General features: G+C 35.0%; 1 protein-coding gene across 1 annotated transcript in view; it reads left to right on the top strand.

Annotated features, from left to right (window-relative positions):
• Positions 1 to 24,013, top strand: part of MALRD1 (MAM and LDL receptor class A domain containing 1) — a 269,347-nt gene that overhangs the window by 135,218 nt on the left and 110,116 nt on the right. Inside the window, exons 27-28 of the mRNA XM_074574506.1 lie at positions 8,881 to 9,126; positions 11,889 to 12,046. Of these exons, the coding sequence (XP_074430607.1) occupies positions 8,881 to 9,126; positions 11,889 to 12,046 (404 nt within the window). The remainder of the gene's footprint in view (positions 1 to 8,880; positions 9,127 to 11,888; positions 12,047 to 24,013) is intronic.

The following is a 24,013-nucleotide window of genomic DNA, read 5'->3' as shown; positions in this document are numbered from 1 at the left end:
CACAGAGTAAAGACCAACAAAAATTATTAAAAGATTAGTTTCTGAATCTCAGTACTAATTAATCCAGGTTGTTTAGCTAAAATATTTTGAGATTCACAATTAGTATTACTAAGCATATTTCACATAATTAACTAGTTAATTAAAACAGTTTAATTATAAGCATTAGTTGTTTTTCTTTTCATGTGTGCTGAAGATCATAATGAAAATAACAAGATATGTTATCCTAGAGGGAAGGACAGAAGAGATACAGGGTCAAAAAAAAAGTCTTTAAAATGTTATACTCTTCAGTTTCAGATGAAAGAAGGTCATGCAAAGAAAATATTTATCTAGAACAATTCTTTGTCTGACATTTTACTGAATACTTTTTTATTTAGCAAATTTTTATTTTATTTTTTTAAAAAACAGAGATGTGACATTGATCAACAGAAATAAGCTGTAGCTATTTAATAGCCAATTATCAAGTAAAAATGAACTACCTATTTCTTGAGGTTAAAAGGAACACAGCCTGTCTGCCAGACTAGGGTTACGTCTACTCTGGCTGAGCACATACATTTGTTTCTCTCCTTCATATGTATATATTCAATCACTTGCACAGTCCTAAAGAAAATGCTGACTTCTCATTGTCAAACTGTTTGAGACTGCAAACTTGTGAAACATGGCTGAAATATCTCTTCCTGTGATATTTTGATATTTTTCATGTTTCTGCAAGAAAACAGCACCGAAAGGTTCTGTGCAAGCAGAACGTCTGTTCGAAATAAATTATTTCCCTACTGAGAGAATGTGCAACAGCTATGCTGGTCCCCTTTCAAGTGACAATATCAATAGCAAATTATAACTGTTCCCTGCTGATAAACTCAGGCATAATTTTGATCAAAAGCCTTTAAGCCTACTTCTCTCTTATTCTTAAGTTTCAACACAATTATTTCAGCAGTATATGTAGAATCTAATTAGCATGATAGATAACACATTACTTTGTCTAGTGATCAGGAATAAACAATAGCTGATATGGCAAATAAAGATTCACTTTATTGTTATTCTTAACTTTTTTGCAATAGGATAACAGATTCTCAAAAAATACTATCTTAAGCGAAAATCTTGCATCTCTCTTCATAGGAGAAAAAGATCCTTTCTATAGTAGAGCTATTGCTGTTCTGTTGTTCCAGGCAGGGACAGAGTTGGCTTCATACACATCCTACAGCTGACTCCCTTTGGAATCAATTTCTGTGAAGGATGCTTATGGGATTCTGAGCAGTGACTTTTAAGAGATGTGCAGATACATCCAGATGCAAATGCCCAAGAGGATAACTTCCAAGTAGATGCTATGCGTTGGTCAAAAAGCTATTCCAGTCATGAAGCTGAAGTAGTAGGGCTGTTATAACTCAGGGAGAGTACAGTTCTTTCCTTCTGTCCCTGAGGCTCTGAATTTTGAGAGAATATTTGCCTCTTAGTGGAGATAAAGAGTTATAAGTGCTGAAATTGCTAATTTGAGACCTTGGTTAGCCACGTCAGTATTCAATATTCTAGTGCATACAAAACGTGATCTACTGGTTTGTGAACTTGGAAAGAATCAGAGATGTATTTTAGATTTTAAAAAAACCTTGAATTTGGATGCCGAACCTCAAATTCGTGAGACGTAGTTTGTCACAAAGCAGAAATGCCACAGAAGTCTTCTCATGATTTTGTCACAGCTATAGATATAAAATTAATTTTCTGTATTTTGAAATTGTCTAGTGTTGTGTGGCTATGCTTCAAAAGAAGAATGGTATAAGAAAGTATTCAGCTTCTCTTGGTCTTTCAAATAAAGGTTTGGGCCAGGTAAATACATGGGTTCTGAGTAGTATTGGGTTTCGGGTTTTAGATCTATTTGTACTTAATTCTGTGTTTGCCTTACCTTCCTTTCTGCACTGAGGAGAGCTGAATGGCAGAGCCTGCATACAAATCTGTATCTGAACTGGTCACGAATAAATTTAGACTAGATGCTAAAAGGGTCCCTTATCTGAAAACTGAAAAATAACCTTCCATTAGCTGCAATGGAGAAAGTTACTGATTATATTGAAGGCAGAGGAATTGCTTGAGGTTGTTGCCTTTCATAAAAGTGAAGTAGGGCTGGTGATTTGAGCAATTTATGTTAAAGACCAGGTTCCTATGAAATGGGATAAAACATTTAATCAGGGCTTTCTTTCTAACAATAAACCTTTATGCTGTTCCTTGTTCAGTCACTTGCTAAGCTTATGTGCTGCTATTTGTTTACCTGAAACAGTGCTGCTAAACATGAACACACACTGAATTGAGGTACAGTTAATAAAACTATTATTGCTTTGGGGAATAAATGATCGTACTCGATTGGACTAACGTTAAATGAGGATAATCAAGAAAAAATTATTTTGTCTTAATTGTTCATGCCGGCTGGAAAAAAATAAGTAACAGAACTACTTGATTCCATTAGAACACGTTAACAGTATAAGTGGCATTAAATGCAGTTGTTGTTACTTGCAGAATCTCACCTCAAACCACTTATGATGGCTTTATAGGTATATTTTTCATGTTTTTCTTTCATTGTCTGAGAACAAACATCTCTGTAACACAGGGAAAAGGGAAAAGCTGACCATATTAGAAGCTATGTTTCTTTGAGGTACCAGGTGATTAAAGAGTTTTTTGGTATCTTTCTCCTCCATCAAGCATAACACATTTTTCATTTTCCTATTGACCTTTCCAGTGGAGGCTCAAAGGTGTGTGGAAGGCTATTCAAGACATCAATAAAATCTTTTAATCACCATGTCCTCTTCAGCTCGCTATGGCATTCTGTCTAATATAGGTAGGAAGTCTTGTAATATCATATGGTAAATACAGTAATCCTGAAACTTATTCCTTCAGAGCAATGAGAGATGAAGGATTCATAGGGGTCATGAGATTCCATTTAATCAGTTTTGGACATTATTCATTTCTTCTACACTTGACTCTTACTCAGGTATTGCTAAAGAGTTTAAATACTGCTGTGTTTAAATGCTGTAACTGTTTATAGAAATTCTATGCAAATTACATTTCTTGCAGCTCTTTCACAATTTCATCCCATCTGTACATGACTGAGAATATGCCAAGGCAGTTTCCTTTTTAATTTACATTTGCATTTTTGAACATTATTTTAAGGGAAAATGTTGACACTCATATATACTAGAGGTCCACAACTGAAAACAGATATACATGATTCATTATCTTCACCTTTTGGACCACCTTAACTTGTCAAAAAAAAGTCAGACTTCTGGGGTCTTGTGGACATATAATCACTCAGTGACCATTTTGTACTCTTACTGCTTAGTCATATCTTTTTTCATGTCTCTATTTGCCAGAGAAGGGGTTTCTAAAAGTATTTTCGTTTATACTTCCAGCTGTGGATCCAGCATTTCTCAAGTTCTGGGCATCCATGTCCAGTGCCTTTTCTCCCCTATGTTAGGAAAAGATAAGAAATCAACTGAGCAAGTTTTGGTTGTTGGAGAAGCTTTCATTAGCTCTTGGTCATGGGAGAAGCTTAGAAGGTTAACAGTTTCTTCTCAAAGTCCCTTTTGCAAATGAACTCAAGCTGTTGTTTTTTTAAACTTTGGGTTTCTCAGAATGACAATCAGCATGTCAAGGTACTTGAGAGGCTTGCAAAACCAAAAATTCAAATGTCTGCACTCAATCCTAGAAAAAACAGACTATTTACAAAGAAATAGCTGATAATGTCTAGTAGGTTTTAAGTCTTCTTTTTTTCCAGCACTTCAACTTCTGAAAGTCTTAAAAAATTCTTCTAATTTCCAAAGCCTTACTTTTGAAATTAGATGCATTTTTCACATTCCTGTGCTGACAAGTCATTATTATTATGCATCATCAACTGTGATGAAAGCACTTTACTCTGTGTCCTTGGGTTATACTGGTGAGATATTAGAGGAAAGATGTTCTTGTTAACAATTATTTTTTTTTAAGGACACATAAAATACAGTCATACAGTAATGTCAACTTAGAGCAAGAATGATAATGAAGTAATAGTTGCAGGGAAAAACTCAGAGATCTAAATTATCTAGAAAGCCCCTATCCCTGGGATGTCAAACTCTTAGCCTGCTGATTAATTACTCTGGCCTCTATACCAGATTAGAGTTCTACAGGAGCTCTAGCTTTGATTTAGGAACCAGTATACTTCTAGCTATGTGAATGTAAATAAAATATTTTTGAGCAGATCTAGCTTTTCAAGCCTACTGATGTGCTATTCTAATACTCCTGAGAATTCTAAACTGGATTTAGGTTTGGAAAACGTAGATGATGATACCATTAAGTATAATAAGTTTAAGGAGCCCAAGTTTAACAACCTGGAATATCCTTATCACCAATCTGTTTTCCTGTGGTTCTAAAACATGAATTAGCTTGCCTGTGATTTTAAGGCAATGCTGATATAAAATAAGAACTGAAAAAGAACCAATTTTAAATTACGAGAATTAAGTGTTAAATGCGTATGACTAGAGTCATAACTAGTGTAATCACAGAATCAGAGAATGGTAGGCGTTGGAAGGGACCTTAAAGAAGTTTTTCCTCACATTGAAATGGGATTTCTTGTGTTCCAGCTTTTGCCCCTTGTCCCATATATAATCATATTTTTGCAATATTCTAGAAGTTCCGATCTAATTTATCTTTATCAGTTTAATTATCATACCTAATTTTTTTCCAATAAACAAAGGTATTTAAAGGATCAGCTTCAAGAAGATTGGACTCTAATGGAGAAATATGAGATTTTCATCTCAATTTTGTAGCTACTATAGGCCAGATAAGTATTTAGTTTATCTGGTATAAATTTTCATAATTATATAAGCAAATTAAGGTCTGCAACTACACTTTGATTTTTAAAACCAAAAGGCACTACTGTTAATATGTAATTTAACCTCCCCTATAGCACTAATCACGTTTTTATCTAAAGTTTTCCTTGGTTTATCAAATAATTTTAAGTTAAACTAAAGCATATCTCTTGGGGGGAAAAAAAATCAATCTGTATTTAAAACCCTTAACTGATACAGAATTTTCCACAGCCTTTGGCTGTCTGTTCAATGGTTAATTACTCAATCATATTATTTTAATTTGAACTTCACCAACTTGAATTTTCCAGCATATAATGTTGGGGGTTTTTTTCTACTAGATTAGATCTTTCTGCTGTCAGTGTTTGTCTTCTTACAGATAATTACAGAACATGATCAAGCTATTTCTTAAGCTTGTCTCTGATAAGTTACGTTAATTGGGCTCCTTTTGGTCACTCAATGTAAGTGTGTAATCATAAAATTCCTTTAAGAATCTTTCATGGCCAATCCAAGCAAATATGACACAGTTTGTTTTCATCCATGTTGAGTGAAAATGAAATGATTGCAAACTCGGATTTAAGTCCAAACATCTTGTGAGAACTTGTAATGGATTTTCATGGTAAACGGTTTTATGTGGCATTAAAAAAAAAAAAAATTAAAAAACCCCCAATCTATTACCTTCATAAAGGGAAGGATTCTCATCCTGAAATAAAAGGCAAACTAAATATTGTGGAGGAAACAGACAACTGATAAAGAATTTGGGGGACAAAAAAATTAGTGTTAAGTATAGGGTATTTCTGAACAGAGATGTAGGAAGATCATCTGAAGATCTTAACACCTTTTAAGTGTTAGTAGAAAAAATCAAGTCCTTCTCAAATATCTCCGTGTCCTAAAGTGAAGGAAAAGAATAAATAAAAGGCCACTCGGGCATCATTTTATCATACATTAATGGAGTTAATTTATTTTAGAGGTTTTAAAATTTTATTTTAATTTATTTTCAGAGAGCAGCTAAACAAGCAATAAAGTTATTACTGTGATACGGAGTGATGTAAAAATTAGATACATCATAGAAAAGTCCTGTTTTGATGCAGGCTATGGTTTCAAAGATTAAAGAATTTTTTTTTCTCCTCTGGAATTACTTCTTTGAGAACACCACCCTTCTTGCCAGAGTTCGAAGATTACCTCAATAGCACTCATAGATGCCGTTTCTTAATATGAATGTCTTTTCTGTAATTTATTACTGTTCTGCCTCAGTGCTACAACCTGCATACCATGTTAATTTTATTACTATTTAAAGTTCATTGATGCAAAAGTTAAACCATATTTCAGTTCTGCTAGTTAGATTATTTTCTCTCTTGGTGTTTGCAGGTACATTTTTTTTCAAAATAAATTTAAGATAAATACCTTTATAAAAAAAAAAGGGATTAATGCTTGTCCTAATTACATATTTTTAAACTTAAATGTTCCATCTGTTGATTTTTCTCAGGGTATATAAAACACGGGGATTATTGATTGCTGCAGCTGTTATCCTCCGTTGTGTAAATCTTCCTTAATTCAGAGATTATCGATCTGGAAGACACTAACAGCTCCTTTGGGTCCAGCGCAGCCTGGTGTGTTGATGCAGTTACCACATAGGGCAAAAACTCTACCTGCTAATAATCTTTAAGAAACACTGCTTGGAGGAAAAAGTTACTGAATCTTGCTACAGAGAAGTTCCTCTCAATTAAATATCCCTATTATACCCACAAGCCTCTATATAGAGAGTGTTTGGATTGTTAGGATTGAGAAAAAGAAGGGAAGAAAGGAAGAGAGATCAAAACCCCCATTTTATTATAGGTTTGTTTGGTTTTTGTTTGTTTGTTTGGGGTTTTTTTGGTAACAGTTATAAATCCTTAGAAATATGTCATTTAAAGAGAAAACATACTATGGAAGTGCATCCAGAAACAAGTCACGTTACAGCCTCAGTTAGACAGTATAATATCATTCAGTACATATGCTTGAAAAGATTCACTCATGCTAGAATTCAAGATGGATTTTTTTGTTTTTCCTCAGAAAGACTTCCACTTTTCAACTCCCCTTTTTTTTCGACCTCAAATTGGAAGCAATGCTACAAAGGACCTCAAAATGTGATAGTTATTGCAATTATTGATCAAGATAAACAACAAGGAACAGCATTTCCAAGTATGGACTGCATCCTGAAATTGAAATTCCTAGTTTGCTGACAAAGTATTTGTTTTGCTTCAATTCTTAGTACAATCACATGAAAGGAATTTAAGGCTGTAATTACTAGCTTCTAAAAATAAATGCCATTTAAATCAGACAGTAATTTTATAACAAATCTCTGATCTCTGTTTCCCTTTGTGAAACAACACAGATGATTGAAATTCTAAAGCAGATTGACAGAGAGGAGAAGTTTCTGACAGACTCCAACCGTCTTGCAGGTTGCAATAATTAGACGCTTACTGGTACATCGATACAATTACTCCATTTTTTTGGCCGGGACCATTTTCAGAAACTATGTACTAATAAAAGTCACACTGGTGCTCTCATAAACTTTTAACTGTGAACTTCAAACAGGTCTTTTTCTTCTAGTCAGAGCCTACGCATTTTCCTTGTCTCCAGCTCTGGAGACCTTTGCCTGACGTTCATGACTTTCTAAGTTACTATCAGACTTTTATTCTGTCTTGCTGCTTTCTGTTCAGGACTTTTTCCTCCTCTCTCTGAGCAACTGTTAAAAGCCAAATCATACACACTGTTATAGAGCAAATATGATACATTTATGTTACCAAGAAATCAGGAATTAAAACAGAATGATTTCCCTAGAAAACTTGCTAGTTATTTCGATGTTATTCCAATATTTATTAGTATTTATTTATTTATTATGTGTTAGGAAGATTTTTTACTTAAAAAAGAGGGGATAATGCTTGTTTTCTTTAGCTAATATCTAGTGATTCAAGGCTTGTTCTCACTTTATGCTAAGTCTGCAGCAAAGGGCTGTGGCAATGCTTTTTCACTTAGTTTGGGGCATTCGTAATTTAGAGTCTGGTGTAAACAAAGTCCTAGGGATGGAGCTTGCCAACACACCAACTGAATACCCCATTTCTTATTTTATTTTTGTTAATAAATCTGTTATTCTGACCTCTTAATAAAATCCAGCCTTCTGTGAATTTCCTTTAGCTCCATCAGGTTATCCTTTAAATTAAGGTAGCGGTAATGGAAACATGTTTTTAGCAATTAACTCAAATTCTTCTTCTGCTTGTACTTTCATACGTGTGCATACTATAATTTTATGTCTGATGAACTAATATAGTGATAGTTATATTTTTAAATAAAATTAAGCTTGTGCATTTATTTCTGGTAGAGCAGAATGGAAAAATGAAATAGGGAAGGTCCATTTCAGAATTTTGTATCTCCCTTCCTGATTAGAGAATGTACTGAAGGGGCTGCTTTTATCCAGAGCCCTGTAGAAACTGATCTGAAATGAAAACACGAAGCTTGGAAATGGATCCTGTGAAGTGAGTCCTACAATTTTTAGCCCTACAATAGCAGAATTATCCTTCAATAATGCCAGGAATACTGCACAGAAAGGACAGCATCACCCCACTGAACTTGTCTGGGAAAATAAAAAAAAAGAAATCCATTAAAAGGCAAACCTCTGTAGTTAAAATAGAAAAGCTTTTTCTTCCAAACTGGGGCTGCTAAACTAAGCTCAACTTTGCAGCCAAAATGAAACAGTTTAATCCTACACCACATGAAAGGAGAATGTCAGCAATTAAGTCAGACTAGAAAGCTTTGTTAGCGAAGGAATGCCTGGCTGGAACTTGCCCTCAAAGGCTTTACAAGGGAAACAGTCATTTATTTAGGCAATCTCTTGACAAAATACAAAAGAAATAAACTGATAATGGATTGGCACTTCAGGGGAACCAAAGGCTTTTACTAAAACTGCTCTGGACCACCCTCCTCCTCCTAAATATCAAACTCTCTGAGATGTAACCTTCCAGTAACCTTGCTGGGATGCATGGCAGTGCGATTCACCAGGACACCCCCATTCTTCTCTTTTCAGGCTCCTGCTCACATGGCTATCAGCAATGTGCGAACGGCAAGTGTTACAGACCAGAACAAAGCTGTGATTTTGAAGACGACTGCGGGGATAATACAGACGAGAGTGAATGTGGAACTTCCTGCACCTTTGAGAATGGCAGATGTGGCTGGCAAAATTCCCTGGCTGACAATTTTAACTGGGTGCTAGGGGCCAGCTCACCTCAGAGTCTTAGACCTCCCGGAGACCACACATTTGGAAATACCACTGGTATGTTGTTGTCAGTTCACAAACAAGATGTAACTGTCTTCGTGGAACTTCTCATACCTCCCTTCACAGGCAGCCTGGGGGTTCTAACATGTGTCTAATCAGGGCGTCATTTTTAATGAATTAAATGTCTAATGATATCAAAATATTAATTACTGTTGTAAAATTACTTTAAGTTAGGAAGAATTGATTCTCAGTTGTTTCTCCTTTTAGTATTTCTGTATGAGTCAAGCAAGATAATTTGTTACTTGTCTGTAGAGAGGCATCTGGTCTGGCAGCAGCTTGCAAGGATGAGTTAGCTCAGCTCTGAGATCCACTGGGTCACACTCCTCCAGAGCTTGAGCTCATTTCCAGGAAGCTTAACGTTACCCATAGTAACTATTCATAGTTTAATAGGTAATTTTAATAAACCTCCTTTGTTGGTGGCAGTGCAGCTCCTTGTTTGTTTTGGCCAAAGCACCCAGTTATCTGTTCTTGTTCTTGTTACAAGCTCCGTGCCTTCATCCTCTGCCTTTGAAGGTCACATAGCTCAGTCAAAGGTGTTACCAAAGCTGAACTCAGAAAAGATCTTAAATTGAAAAATTCCACAGCAGAGCTGCCCAAAGATGTGGGACTTGTCTTTAGTAGTCATTGAATGTTTACATGAACTGCTGCAGGACAAAACCCAGTAAAACCAAAGTTTACTTGGAGATATGTAGAAACTCAGGGAATAGTGGAAGCTTGCCAAGGTGACTGAGGGTGAAACAGGCAGAAAAAAATCACAGATTTTGTGTTCATCTCAAAGTACAAGAGAATTGCCCTCCAATGTGTCCCTGTCTTTCATTTGGCTTTTAAAATAGCCAGTGCAGTTAAAATACAGATTTATATATCTCGGTGGTATATATATGTCGAATCCACTCCACATATGAATAAAATTACTGCTGATATAATTCTCACACCTGGAAATTTACCCTATAATCTGAAAGTTAAGTGGTTTTGTTTTGGTGAGTGGTCAAACAGGACAAATTCTCCATTTCTTACTCAAGAGCTGCTCTGTAGTCCTGAAATTTTGTTCTCATATAAACATTTAGAATTAATTTCACTTTTCACAATTTTAATGTGATCAAATTTTTAAAGGTGAAGGTACTATCTGGCCATAGTGTTAGAACTGATAGCACTTAGTAATTGTGTTCAGCATGAGAGAACCAAAACAAAATTCAGCTCAGCTGTTAAAATTTTGTCATACCTGGCAGAGAATACCACAGTATTCAGTGATCGGTCCTTGTAGAAAGTCAGATTTCAGCACTTACTTCCAAAACCACAGCTCTTGAGCTTACACCTAGCAATTGCTTAATTCTAACTCACCTGTTACCACCTCCATTTTCAACATTAAAATGTTGACAATTTGTTTATGACTAGAATTACATCCAACATTCTGGTTGGAATTAAGTTGTGTTATCTCCCGTCCAAGCTGGACTAGCTGTGATCAGCCCACTGTCTCACAGCACTGGTCCCAGGCATTCAGATCAAGGGGCCTTTCAGAGTGTCCCTTATCTCCCATCACAGTCATTCAAGTTTCCTTACAAAGAAGATTGTGAAGGTTTTTTGGATTGGGTTCCTTTGGTTTGGTTTCCTCTAAACAGAAGTCATTTGCCTGATATTAAACTGGCATGAACAAACATCAACATGCCAAGCACTCAACCCAGTCTAGCCATGTCTTCCTAGCAAACATTGGTGGCATGATAAGGCATGTTTTTGGTATCTCATGGTGTTTATATACATGGCTTTTTAACACACAAAGTAGCAGATGTAAAAAAAAATAAGTTTATTTTCATTTTTAGTTATATTTTTAAAAAAATATTATCATGAATATGTCATGATATGTCATGTACACTTCTTAAAAATGTGCTTGACTTCAGGGAAAAAGCAAATTTCTCATCCCATAATATTATGGGAAACATCTATGGTTGTAAATTAACCAGAGAAGCGTCAAAGTTAGAATGAACCCATTTTACTCCATCTCCAATGAAGTAAATTTTTTTTCTCTAATTCATATACAGACTTGAGTAGAGGTACAATTATAATTTAACAGTGTGTTATTTATACATTTATGTTTATGCGAACTACACATTTGGGTTTTGTACAAAGGAAAAGAATGAATTTGAACACTTGCAGAATTTATTATACTTTTGATTAAAAATGAAAATGTAAAACTAAGGACCATATCAGTGTTGGAAAATATTAACTGTAGGCATCTATTTTTTGCAATTTCCTCTGACTAAATAATTTAAATGTGAGTTAATATTCATACATTAAAGAGTACAGACAGCCAAAGGTAATATGAATCCTTAGGGATACCTAATGATTTGTAACTGTATGATGGCTTTTTGCCTGTTTCAGAAATTTTTATATAGTGTGACTTGCTATTTTGAAAGTTATCTTTCAGAAAACTTCATCCTGAAATTTATAACATCGTGGTTATTGTATGATGTACTGTCAAAATAGCAACTAATGCTGTTGGGCAAGGACATGTAATCAGACTAGCTGGGACACGTGGCAGTATTCTTGCTCTACACATCCAAATCTTAAACTGCTCCCAGTTTATTACTGATATAACAAGTACACAAGGAATGTGATCTGGTAATTTTTTACCCTCTGCTGAGGTTCACTAGTACAGGACCTGTATGGGAAGTATACTTCATATGTCTTGCTTTTACTTTGCTGAGTTTTGGAATCTAATTTGAAAGTCTAAAGGAATTTTTCAGTAATCCATCATTTAATTTCAGGAAAATTCCTGTTTCTTGAGGCCACTGCAATAGGCCTAAAAAATGAAAAAGCCCATGTGAAGAGTTCCAGATGGAAAGAATCAAGTGGGACTTGTGTGATGAGCTTCTGGTACTTCAAGTCATCAAAAGCCATGGGACATATTCAGGTTCTGATTCAGGTAATAAACCCCCCCCTTTTTTTGAATATCTGATATCTGTAAGGGTGTACGTGCTCCAGCAGGGTGCTTCGGCACTCTGACATTCTGTTGTTCGTCTTGTAGACTGGAAGAGCTCTCATGATCCTCCTAGTTCTGTGCTGGTTTTTATTATTGTAGTCTCTTGGAAATGCTTTTACCATTTCTCTTCCAAAAGAATTTTCTCTGAAGGGCCACTGAGAATCTTTTAAAAGCCCTCTTTCCATTTTCCCTTTTCACATACAGTACCTTTCTCTTTGATATTCTCCATGTGAGAGCTATTTTCATATTTTGCTGCAATCCCTATTGGTAGCTATCAGTATACAACCCTATCATTCTGATGGGATGACATCCACCAAGAAAATGAATCAGCAATCTGCACAAAGTGAGAATAAAATACAAAAATATAACTGTATTAAATTATTTATATTTTTATGGAGACAGTTACAGAACATATAATCAATTTTCTTTAGAAACGGCATTTTCTTCACTAAGTGTGGGATGACAAAAAATATTAAAAAACAAAAAAACCTATTGAGTTATTCAGTTACAAGTGAAAACAGATATGTGCCTTGAAAATTGGCTGTTCCATTTGTGGTTCATTAAAAAGAAAAAGGATTAAACGCTTGTAAAAGCAAGTTTTAAACCATAATATGACTCTAAGTAAAATGTAGAAATTAATGATCAGTGTAGCAAAAGCATATATTTCACCTTCCTGTGCATGCTATGCATTTTGATGACATTGGGCATTTAAATGGTGTTCCAACCACGTGGACCAAATATACCACTTCTAGATGTAGTAGAAACCTTTGCAAATGAGAGTCTGTGTATTTGTGCTTAACTGTATCTTCGCGGGGAGTTCTGGCTACTCAAATATAAACCTTGGTGCAATTTATTTGCCACGTGTCTGTTAACTTCTCTTTCTTCAAGTCTCCAGTAAAATATTGGGTTAGAAATCATTTTAGTGAATTGCATTAAAATTTCTGTTTTATTTCCATTGCAAATGTTGAATACCTTAACTTTTAATGATAGATCATATTTTGTCCTTGAAAATAAATTGCTAAAAATGGTTTCTCAGATGTTCTGGATATTATAAGAATAATTCAAAAGCCTGGAAGATAAAACATTTCAGTAGTCTTTAAAATCTAAAGACACAATCTAGGCTAAGTCTGTCTGAAATATAAAAACAATGAGCCCTTTGACAGCCATTAGTGTATTTTTTCATGGATTAGTCCAAACACCTAGAAATGACAACAGGCCACTCATCAAATAGCTGTATAGTTAATGAGATATGTTTATACAGCTATTTTTCCAAGAAAAGCTCAAATCCATAAAGGAGGCAAGTAGATTAAAAAAAAATAAAATTGGTTTTTGAAAATAACTTTTCTTTGGTAATGTATTCAAAATGAAAACAAAAATCGATCCTGTTACTTACAACGAATAAGGTGCAAAAATAAACATGACTTTAACTCAAAGTTCAAATTATGTTCTCATTGCGTTACGCAAAGGTGTATCTTGTAGCACCCAAATATTGTAATTATGAGCATTTTAGGATTTCTTAATTTTAATTGTAAACTAAACAGCAAACTAACTTCAGTGGAAAATAAATAGCAGCTGCACTAGGTATGTGTGAGTGGTTTGCACTTAAATTATCACTGTTGATTGCATACAGTAATTATGACATTAAGTATGTTGCAGCATGGGCAGTTGCCTTAAAATCAGAAAAATAATTATTTCGCATTTTATTACATGCAGTGAAATCAATAATACACAAGAAAATATTTCCGTTAAACAGGAGATAAAAGAAGTGAAATAAAAGAAAATCAAACAAACCACACCACCTAAAATGAGTTAGAGACATTTATTCCCTGTTGGTATATTGTATCTGAAGGGTTCAAGTCCAGTAGTTAAAATTCTTAATTATTTTTTCCACCCTCAGGATGGACAAAGGGTTTTAATTTTTTATTCTCTTTTACAAAATTAACCTGAGCAGGGTTTTACTATATAGTTATCCCCATTGATAACAGCCTGTAAAGATTCTTTCTACTATACTTTTTAATATTTTTTTGAAATATAATGTTCAAATATATGACTTTTATGCAATTTTCTAGATCATGATCGCTAATATTTCCTTTCTCTATATTTGGGTAATATTCTCTATGTTTTCTCTTTCTTTTATTCTTATTACGGTGAGGGATTGCCCTCTTCTTATTTTCACCTAATTTTACTATCCTAATAAACTTCTCAGGCATTATTTTTATGTTATTTTAAATCCTTGTCTCCAGTGAGCTTTAAGAGATTTTTAAAGGCAGTGTAAATAGAAGACATTTGAGTAACGACTTATTATTCTTATTCAATTTTTTTTTAATGAAGGCAAGAATTCTACATGGAGATAGGAAACATTATTCTCATTATTGTATCTGAGATTGTTTTGTCAGATGAGTCTAGCTTACCCATTATTTTGCTTATAAGGATTCATAAGTCAATATTATAATTAGAGTTTCTATTTAGCAGTGTCTGTATGAATAAAATCTAATTAAACAACACATAGTCATGGGAAGTCATACTGAAGCACCTCCCACTAGTTCAAACTGCGATATCAATATATTTCCATTCAGTTTGAGTATCTCCTGATTTAAGGTTAAGCTAATGTCAGTGAGAGCAGATCAGTAGCTTGTGATTAGTTGGAAATGCTAGGACAAGGAGATGACCTGGGAAGGAGTTTACCATCTCAAGTTTGACAGTTCAGCAAACAGTCCCTACCTAAAGTCATCACATCCATTAAAAGTTGAACTGCGAGTGAACACCGTACACACCAATGGCACAGTAATGAACAGTATGAAGAGAAAATATCGTATGGAGGCAGAATGGGGAAGACGTTTCTCCTCCTCCTGAATATCACAGTGGAAGAAAAAATGGTAAACAAGAGTAAAAGGCCATTTTAAAAAAATCATAGTTCACAGTATGTATTGGTGTCTTCTCTTAATATTTACATTACTTGTCCACATTCAGGGAGTTTAAGAATATTATCTCTCATACTACTGAAGTAGTACCTCAGATTATGATATAACCAATAAAACTGCAGGATCATAAAAGGGATACTATAGCCAAACATGAACTTTTTATGTTAAGGTTTGCAGTTAGAGAAAACAAATTTGTTTCCTAAGGGAATTTCTCTGCAGTTACTATGGTTTTTTTTCTCCTCAAATCGTACTACATACTCTTCATATAAACCTCTCTGTATATGAAACAGGAATCCAATCTAAACGATGGGCCATTGAACTAGTTGCAAAAATACCGCATTCTTCAAATCAACCCCCTCAACATTTATGCAAATGAAAGATGTTGACATTACAGCTATTTATGGAGACTGCAATATCCAACTCACTATCCATCTAAATTGAAATTACAGTGTTTAATAGCAGTGCAAAAGCTCACAGGGAAAACAGAATGTTACCAGAATAAATCTGGGTATAACCAGTCAAAACTTTGCTCCTGCAGTGAGATTCTGAGATACTTCTAATCTTCCCTGTGGCAGTCATAAGAGAATACAATCCAGTGTAGGAGATATTCTGAAGCTAAAGTGCAGCATACTCACTGTGCCTGTGATGGTGATGTGAGGTTCCTCATCGGCACTCAATACTGGTTTATTTTATGAGTCAGAAGAAACAGTTTTATTCTTAAATGCACTTCTAAAGAGGCAGGCAAGAATTCTTAGGTGAAAGGAATGATACGTTTTATCCTTCTGCTGATCTGAACATGTTTCCTACATAAAAAAAGAAGCAAGTCTTAGGTATCACAATGGGAAAGAACAACAATCAAAGGATAAAACCATTTGTTGAAGATAATTTTTGTGGGATCAATGTTAATTACCCTGTATATAGACATTGGCATTAAAATCGATGATTTAAGATTTAATACTGTCGGGGGCCCTCTTTCAAGCATTTGAAACAAGCCTCTAAAAAGAAATATGTGGATGTACAAGGAAGGTGAAACCTGCCGTTAGTAACTACCTCCACTGACTGTGACAAGGCCAATATACACAGGGTCTCGTTAGGAAGTTCCAGTGGACCTAACTCAGGCATTTGTCATAGTGAATTAATTCCACCCAGTTACAAATGAGCAAAGACGGAATGATATTCAGGAGGACAAGAAGTCCTGGACAGTTCACGGCAAGTGAAGCAGGGCCCCACGGCCACCACTGGAGCGACAGACTAAGCTGGCCAGGGCAACAGGCAGCGGGACCAGCAGCCAGCCACCTCCCACTGCTCAGAGCTGATGCAGAACAGACCCTGTCACCTAGCTGTGGGACTGCTGCAGCTTCTCAGCACAAGCTGGAAGCCATCACAGGTTCCCTTGATATTGTTATTAGTTCTAGCTATCCTAAGGCAGAGAGGAGAAGAGAGAGCTGGTGCTGTAGAAATGGATAGCTTAGCAGATGCCACAGCTCAGGTATAGATGACTCGTTGTGGTTTTTGTAACTCCTTGGTTATTTTTAATCGACCAGCCCGCTGTCCTTACCTGTCAACAGGAAAACCTGCAGCAGAGTTGCTGCAGATGCCAGCTGATGTCTTCTGGACATTTGTATTTCTAGGGATTGAGTAGTTTAAAATGAATTTTTTGCAAATCAATATCATTGACCCCACTTCTATGGGAAGTCACTCAAGAATAAAGTCTGAGGAAACAACTTATTCTACTTCACAGCTTAAAATAGACTGTGTGTTTCTACATTGATTCTTCTCCCTGGCTGCATGAAAAACAATCAACTCCTCACAGTAATGTAGAAGTTACAGATTTAATTGGGTTCAGGTAGCCTCAAAGCAGATTATCTGACTTTCATGCAGCTAGAGGAAGAAACTTTAAATTTTAAAAGATTTCCTTGAATGTTTTATTTAAGAGTCTGCTGAACTTCAAAGCATGCTCCAAACAATGTAGAAAACACGTAGATTTTTTGCTTATCCTCTTAGACATAATAAACATCCTAGAGAAATTCTTTAAATCTAATGCACAATTGTAAAGTTTTCTAGTATTTGTGTATAGGTGAAATAGATACATGAACGTACCGAGCTATATGTTCAGTAGCTTACATTTATCTTTTATTTTTCCTTTGAATCCTTGTATTTTTTTTATTTCAAATAGCTTTCCTTTATTAAATCCAGTAAAAGACATATTCAGGAGAATTTAGTTCCACATAGCAGCACAAGGGTAATGGCCTTTATTTAATGAGTATCTATATAGCTCTCAAAAGGGACACAGTTTTAAACTCTTTACTCCCATCGTTGACATGTGAACTGTTATTAAAAGTTTTATTTGAGTCAATGAAATGTCTGATCTGACTAACGAGTGAGAACAAGGGAGAACTATCTTAGTCCCAGGACCTTTAAAAGAAATCAGGGAGGATACTGTGAAATACAGTATTGTCAAGAAAGAAAGGAAGATTAACTTTTATGGCAGCTTTACTTCCCAGAGCAAGAAAATTTTATATTTACATTTCCTGAATTGAATGCAGAATCTGAAACAGCACTTTTCACCTTTTCCGGCATTCTTTCAAACAGGGTTGCTGTAGGCCTGATTTTGACCTCATGGCATAAGCATATCTCTGAGTAAAATGAAACTGAGACAGCCATTAAATAAAAATAAGTCAGTTTTCAGTGGAAGCATCGTTTCTAAAAAGCAGTTTACATAGAAGGAACAAACAAATATGCACAACTGTAGATAAGGGCAAAAACCATTCCGTGCATTTTATTTTCTCAGATGAGTACATTAGGAAGTTATTTCAGTCTTCTTTGCTGTAAATTATTGGAAGCACAGAATTCATTGCATTCTTATACTGCAACCATATGTAGGCATTCATTCCAAAGAGGTGGTGAGCTGCAATAATACATTTGGATGTGCTTTGAAGGAAAAACATATTTTGAAGAAGGGTTAGAGAATCACCCTTGTATTTTGGAATCTTGCTCTTGAAGACAAGAGGTTCACCAGAGGATTTGTAATTTAAAATCATCGTGTTTCTAGAAGCACATATAAGAGAAAATGTTCATATGTGAATTATTAAGCTTTTTTTTTTTTTTTAAATTCTTTGAGAACTTGAACTTTTTCTCCCTTAGGAGATGAGGACGATAAGTAGTAAAGAATTAGCATGACTAAGGGCATGTCTCTGTCAGGCAGAGCAGTGCCTGGTTGGAAAACTGAGCAGGCTGACAGATTTAGATAGCACGATGGATAATGAATCATCGAAGCAACACAGCAATATCCTGTAACATTACACCCGCAATCACAAGCCCTGCCTCTCAGGGCTAATACCACCATCCTATTTTCTATCCCAGCCTGGCACCATATTGCACAAAGTGATATAGATGAAAAATGCAGTTTCAGTTTCCCCCATACTGCACAGTTCTCCATTGTTGTTTCACTGAACTTCTCTCCCAAACCAAAGATCTCTGGAAGCAATTTACATTATTGATTTGTGGGTTCACGATATCACAGAGTGACAGCAGCTACATTGCAGCTTTTTAGCATATGAGGCTTCGAAACATCTCTGGGATCTTTGCAGGTCAGAATTCTTTTGCTCTTTTCTAACGCTTTTCAGGGCAGACATTCAAGAGCGAAAGTTGTGATTTCAATGTGTCTCAGTGCAGGTTTTTTTTAAGGACTATAGAGCTGCCGTTGAATGATTTTTACTGAAGCAACAGATGTACAAATTAGGACTTTTTTTATATAGCAGCTGTAAAACGGAGTATTTTTATGAAGAGAAAAGGACTTTTTCTAAATGATAGAGACATAACATTGAGCATTGAGCGGTTTTATTAGTTTTTCATATCACTTCTAAATAGGTAAACTTAGAAAATTTATTAACATATCTTTTTTTTAAAAAAGAAAAATAATTAACACAACACATAACCTGGTGCCTGCTGATATTTTTTAGAAAGCATAGAGCATTGATCAGACTTGAAATCCCAAGACAGTATCTAATTTTCCTGATCAACAATTTTACCTGGAAAAAAAAATAACTGAACATTTCCAAGAGCTCCGTTTAATCTCACAAAAGGTAGAAGAACTCTCCTTTATCCTTTTTCCTTTTTCCTTTCTCATCTCCTTTCACTGCCCAAGGCCCCTTGGTCTCCCATTGAGAAAAGTATCTTCCTTTTGTCAAACACAGACTGAACTGATGTTACGCTAGCAAAACTTCAGCAAGCACTGATCTAGCGTTAGTGCTCATTGTAGAACATTAATTTGTTTCCAGTTTTATCCTCCTTTAATGCAACTTTTATTTTGAATTCACAGTTCATTTTTAGTGTCTTGAAGATGTTCTAGTTTCTGGTAGTCTTTGATCTTTGCCAGGCTTGCAGTATCAATCTGTAGTGTGCTTAAAATTACTTTGATGAATCAATAAAGGGTCTTAGCATGAAGAGTGTAATTTTTATGCTTCCAGAAATCTTTTTAGTTTCTGGCCTCCAGCTTTGAACCCACAGTAGCTTCAGAAAAAACAAGCATGTTTCTGTATTTGCTCCAATTTAGTTCATACAGATGGAAGTACCTGATTCCAATTCATTTAATTCAAGGATCAGACTAGGAATTTTTTAGTACTTATATTTATGACTTTAATAATTTGCATGTGTATTTGTTTGTAGGTTGACCACATTGCATTATGTAATGGTGGATTAAATGAAAGATAAAAGCCTGCTTTAAGTAGAATTGTCTTATCATTGCATGCACTGACACCCTACAAGAGCAGTTATCACTTGCAGCAGAGACTAATAGTGTCAATGTAATGGGAGCTTTGAGAGACTTCAGTTTCTTCCCACTACCTTCCTTACCACGGAGATATACCTTTCCATAACCTGGTAACTTTGTGTTGCTTGCCTGTGAGAGGGTCCTTGCAGCTCAGAGATTAATTGCCTGCAGGCTCATGGAAAACCCATGATCTATTCATACGAGTTTCTTATGTAGGTTTTTAGACTCAAATTCTTTCAACAAGCCTTTATGTTCAGTCACACGCCACAGGTTGTCCAGCTGCCCTCACCACTTCCCACCTTGCTTCAGTCTTTTGTAACTTGTTCCTGCCAGTTTTGCCAGGCTGTATCTGCAAAATTAAAAACACAAGGAACCCATACAAGGAATTTTAGTATTACTCTTAAGATTGAAGGCTTTTAACAGAGGAAACCATGCTAATTTTATGTTTGAATTAATTAATGAAGTAATTAGACATGATACTGTAGTACTACTAAAATCAGGAATAAAAAAGACCATTTGCATAAGTCTCTGGAATATATGACTTCAACTGCATGGTCTGCAGAGTATATTTGATTTTGCCTTCAGCAGGAGTACTAAAAGAAGGAAACACTAAAAATTATGTTTCTTACCTCCCACATATCAGAATAGTTGGAGCTCTTAATCAATTTGTGATACTAATTTGTCTTTAGCTCCAGGAGTTCTAGATGACATGAAAATTTTTAAAGGCTAATGCAAATGAAAAAAAAACAAACCACCTTTATTATAAGAGTGGATCTTATGGAATCAACAAATCAAGAGAATTATTTAACCTTTAGCTGTAATGCTGGGCTCTAATGTGGACCAGGAATAACTGCGTATAGTCAAAATATTAGGTCTTTCTTTGAAGAATTGGAGTCTAAAGAGAGTGAGGACACAAAAAAACCCACAACCTACTAAAACAAAAAATATAAACCACCTTTGAGACTATTATGAAGAAAAACTGCATTTTCTATGAAAAAATCATATGTATGCTTTTCAGATTTTCATAATAAATCAAAACTACAAGACCAATTTATTTATTTTTAACTTTCAAAATCATACAGGTGAAAAAAATGAAATTCCTATAGTGGAAAATATTCTAGTGAAAATTTTGTTTGTTGGATAGCAGTCATTAAATAAAAATACAGTGAAATACTTTAAACTAGTTGTAATTCTAACACTCATCATAACAGGAAAACAGTTAAAAGCGTGGAGAACAAGAGTGCAAATAACCTTATTTTTATTTCCTTGCAAAATCACATCTTTTCTATAAAGCATTAAAGGTCACCACACATTTCTCATTATAATGGTAGAGGAAAGTGGGATACCACAGGTGCCATTTTACAATTAATAATTATGAACAATTTTGGATGTCAATTGCTCTTGTCAATGAAATGTAAGAAGAGAAAGCTGTTGTGGAAAGGTCGTATGAAGCCACAGTGGAAATTTAGACTAAATGCAATTGTACAAAACTATTCATTTTAAGTAGCTAACTTCTCAACTGGTTTATTAAAAAATGCTTTGTTTTTTGAAATTACAGTGAAATGAACCAGATACTCAATTAATATTTGGCTGAATCAATAAATCAAGGCACAAATGTGAAGCATTTTTCAGCTTTTAAAGAATTTGTTTAGGCTTGTTTTCTGTATGTTTATACAATCTCATTTAGGTGGATACAAATATTACTTGTTCTATTAAGTGTTGATATGATAGAGCAGCTCTAACGTTTATCCAATCTACTGCCTATATTTAGGTGTTATTTGGTCTTCCCCTCAGCTGCGCACTGTTGCCTTCCGTGCCTTCCACAGAATGGCACAACTTAGTGTCTTACTGTTTTCTAGTTTAATTTGTTTTGATCTGTATGGGACAAAACAGTCTTTAAATAACAGTTTCCAATGTGATCCAGAAGAGGTAGTATTTAAATTTTAATACAAGAACCATCTAATTCATTTCATTGATCAGCGAACAGAAGAAGCCTCTTGTTATTTATGACATGGAAATACTCATTAGATTTGGAGGACTCTGCTGTGTACAACATTATTCTGATAATTTTGACTGTGATTCATTTCAGAATTGTCTTCAATGGGAGTTCAGGGGGAGTATGTTATCAAAAAGTTTATTAGTAGTCATAAAAATGATTTAGGTGGATTTCCATCCCTTTAACCCTTTATACACCAGCTGCATTCTTGAAGTGTCACTAAAGGAATGAGAGTTTTCCTTTTTCTTTTTTTTTTTTTTTTTTTTTTTTCTTTTCCCTGGCTAGCTGTTTTAGGATTATGTTGGCTATGGAAAGGAATTAACAACTAATGAAAATCCTCCTCTGACTCGGTAGCTGCATATTTTTTACCTTAGACTTTGCCTTGCTCAATAGTATATTCTGTTTAAGTCATTACATCTGGAATTTAATCTCTATACAAATTGCAGTCTCCTTCTTCCAAGTGGTATCAAGATTTGTTGTACAAAGAAATGAAATATCTTGGCACTAGTGGTGCAATAAGATTGTTTCAAAGAGACCAGCTATCTCAACGAGACCAATCTTAAAGAATCAATCTTTCCCGCTTGAAAAGAAAATTCTACTGTGTGTAGCTGAAGAATCTGAATGATCTTACAAATAATATACAAAGAAGGTCTGGTAATATGAGGGAGAAAGGTACAGGAGATGCTGTAGTGAGACACAAGAAGGCACATCGTGGTAAACGACACTAAAATACCTTAAAGCGAGTCATCTAGTTCACATTTTCTGAGCATGCCAATCTGATGGCTACTAGTCTTACAATGGTGCATATAGGATGCCATCACTATAGAAAGAGACTTCATCTTAAAAGACTTCATCTTAAAATATCCGTTTCTATACAAACATGAAATTCTGCTGTAGGAGGGATGGGGAAGGTACGTTGTTCCACAAAGCCCTTTGAGTTGGCTTATTTTCAGTTATTTTGTCACTCAGTGGTTATAGTTTTCCTTTGATTTGCCTTGGTTCCTTGTTGCAATGGTTCCTTAGTTCACACAGGGAGATTGATTCTGATAATTATCTCTGTGTTTATTGACTGTAGGAAATAAATGCATTTAGAAAATGCAGACAGAACTTCTGTACTGTCTGCAACATCTAGAGAAAAGATAAAGAAATGGAAATGGGGAATCAAGGTTATCACAACTACTGAAACTATAAACCAGGAGTGGATTAGGTAACAGTTGCTGTACTAGGAAGAAATGGAAAGATAGCATTTTCATTGAAAAACAGTATTTTCATTGAAAACCAAAAGATAAATGGAAGAGAAAAAATGCCACTGAATTTCCTTTTCTACCTTACTTTTATTTGTATTTGTTTGACGGATTGAAATTTATTACAAATTCTCTTAAGTGTTTGAAGTGTGGCTGATGCTTGTTCTAATGCTTATTTTCAGACATATCATTTTGCTTTTATGTAGGCAAATTATTCCTGTTACCACAGGAAAGACATGTTAGAAAGAGTCTCTGCACTTTCTCCAGTAGGTAGATTTCTTTTCTAAGAAATATGTTAAGATCACAGGACCTGCTGTTAAATTGTAATTTGACCCAATGCGGGCGAGATTCCTCTTACTTCAAGTCATAGATGCTTCCTATGCGGCCACTGCACCAGTCACCCCAGGCTCTCTTTGTTGATGGTGGGGTTTTACTCAGTATGTCAAAGGGAGACTTAGATATGATTTTTTCTCATTCTAAAGTAAGCTTCTATAAGAGGAAAAGTGGCTATTGTTGTCAGTATAGCTTCCTGTAGACAGGTAACATTTGATAAACAATATTGGGTACTTTCAGGAATGTCATTGGATAAATATTTGAATTTTGGATATTTCAGTACATATTATTAAATACTTACCAAGATGTTTCATATCTGTTCTGGCAACGCACATACCAAGATCTCATGAATCTGTTTGCAAACTTTTATGTTCTACATCCCTACTGTATTATATATATTTATAACTTCATATGTCCTTGAACATATAAGGTGGTGACCACTGGGGAGAGAAGGAGGGAAAGAGAGAGAATCCCACTGAAATGTTTTAATATAATAAGATCTGTCATTTATGAGAGCCCTCATTTTGTAGAGAATGTATTTCATAAGTACAGCTTAAAAATTTAAATCAGATGTCTGGTTCCCTGGTATTCTCTAAGGAATAAATTGTTGTATCAATCAGATATTACAGAGACAGGACTTGAGCA

Source organism: Larus michahellis, chromosome 2 (assembly GCF_964199755.1).
Source record: "Larus michahellis chromosome 2, bLarMic1.1, whole genome shotgun sequence".
Classification (NCBI taxonomy): Eukaryota; Metazoa; Chordata; class Aves; order Charadriiformes; family Laridae; genus Larus; species Larus michahellis.
This window is presented reverse-complemented; position numbering and strand designations above follow the sequence as displayed.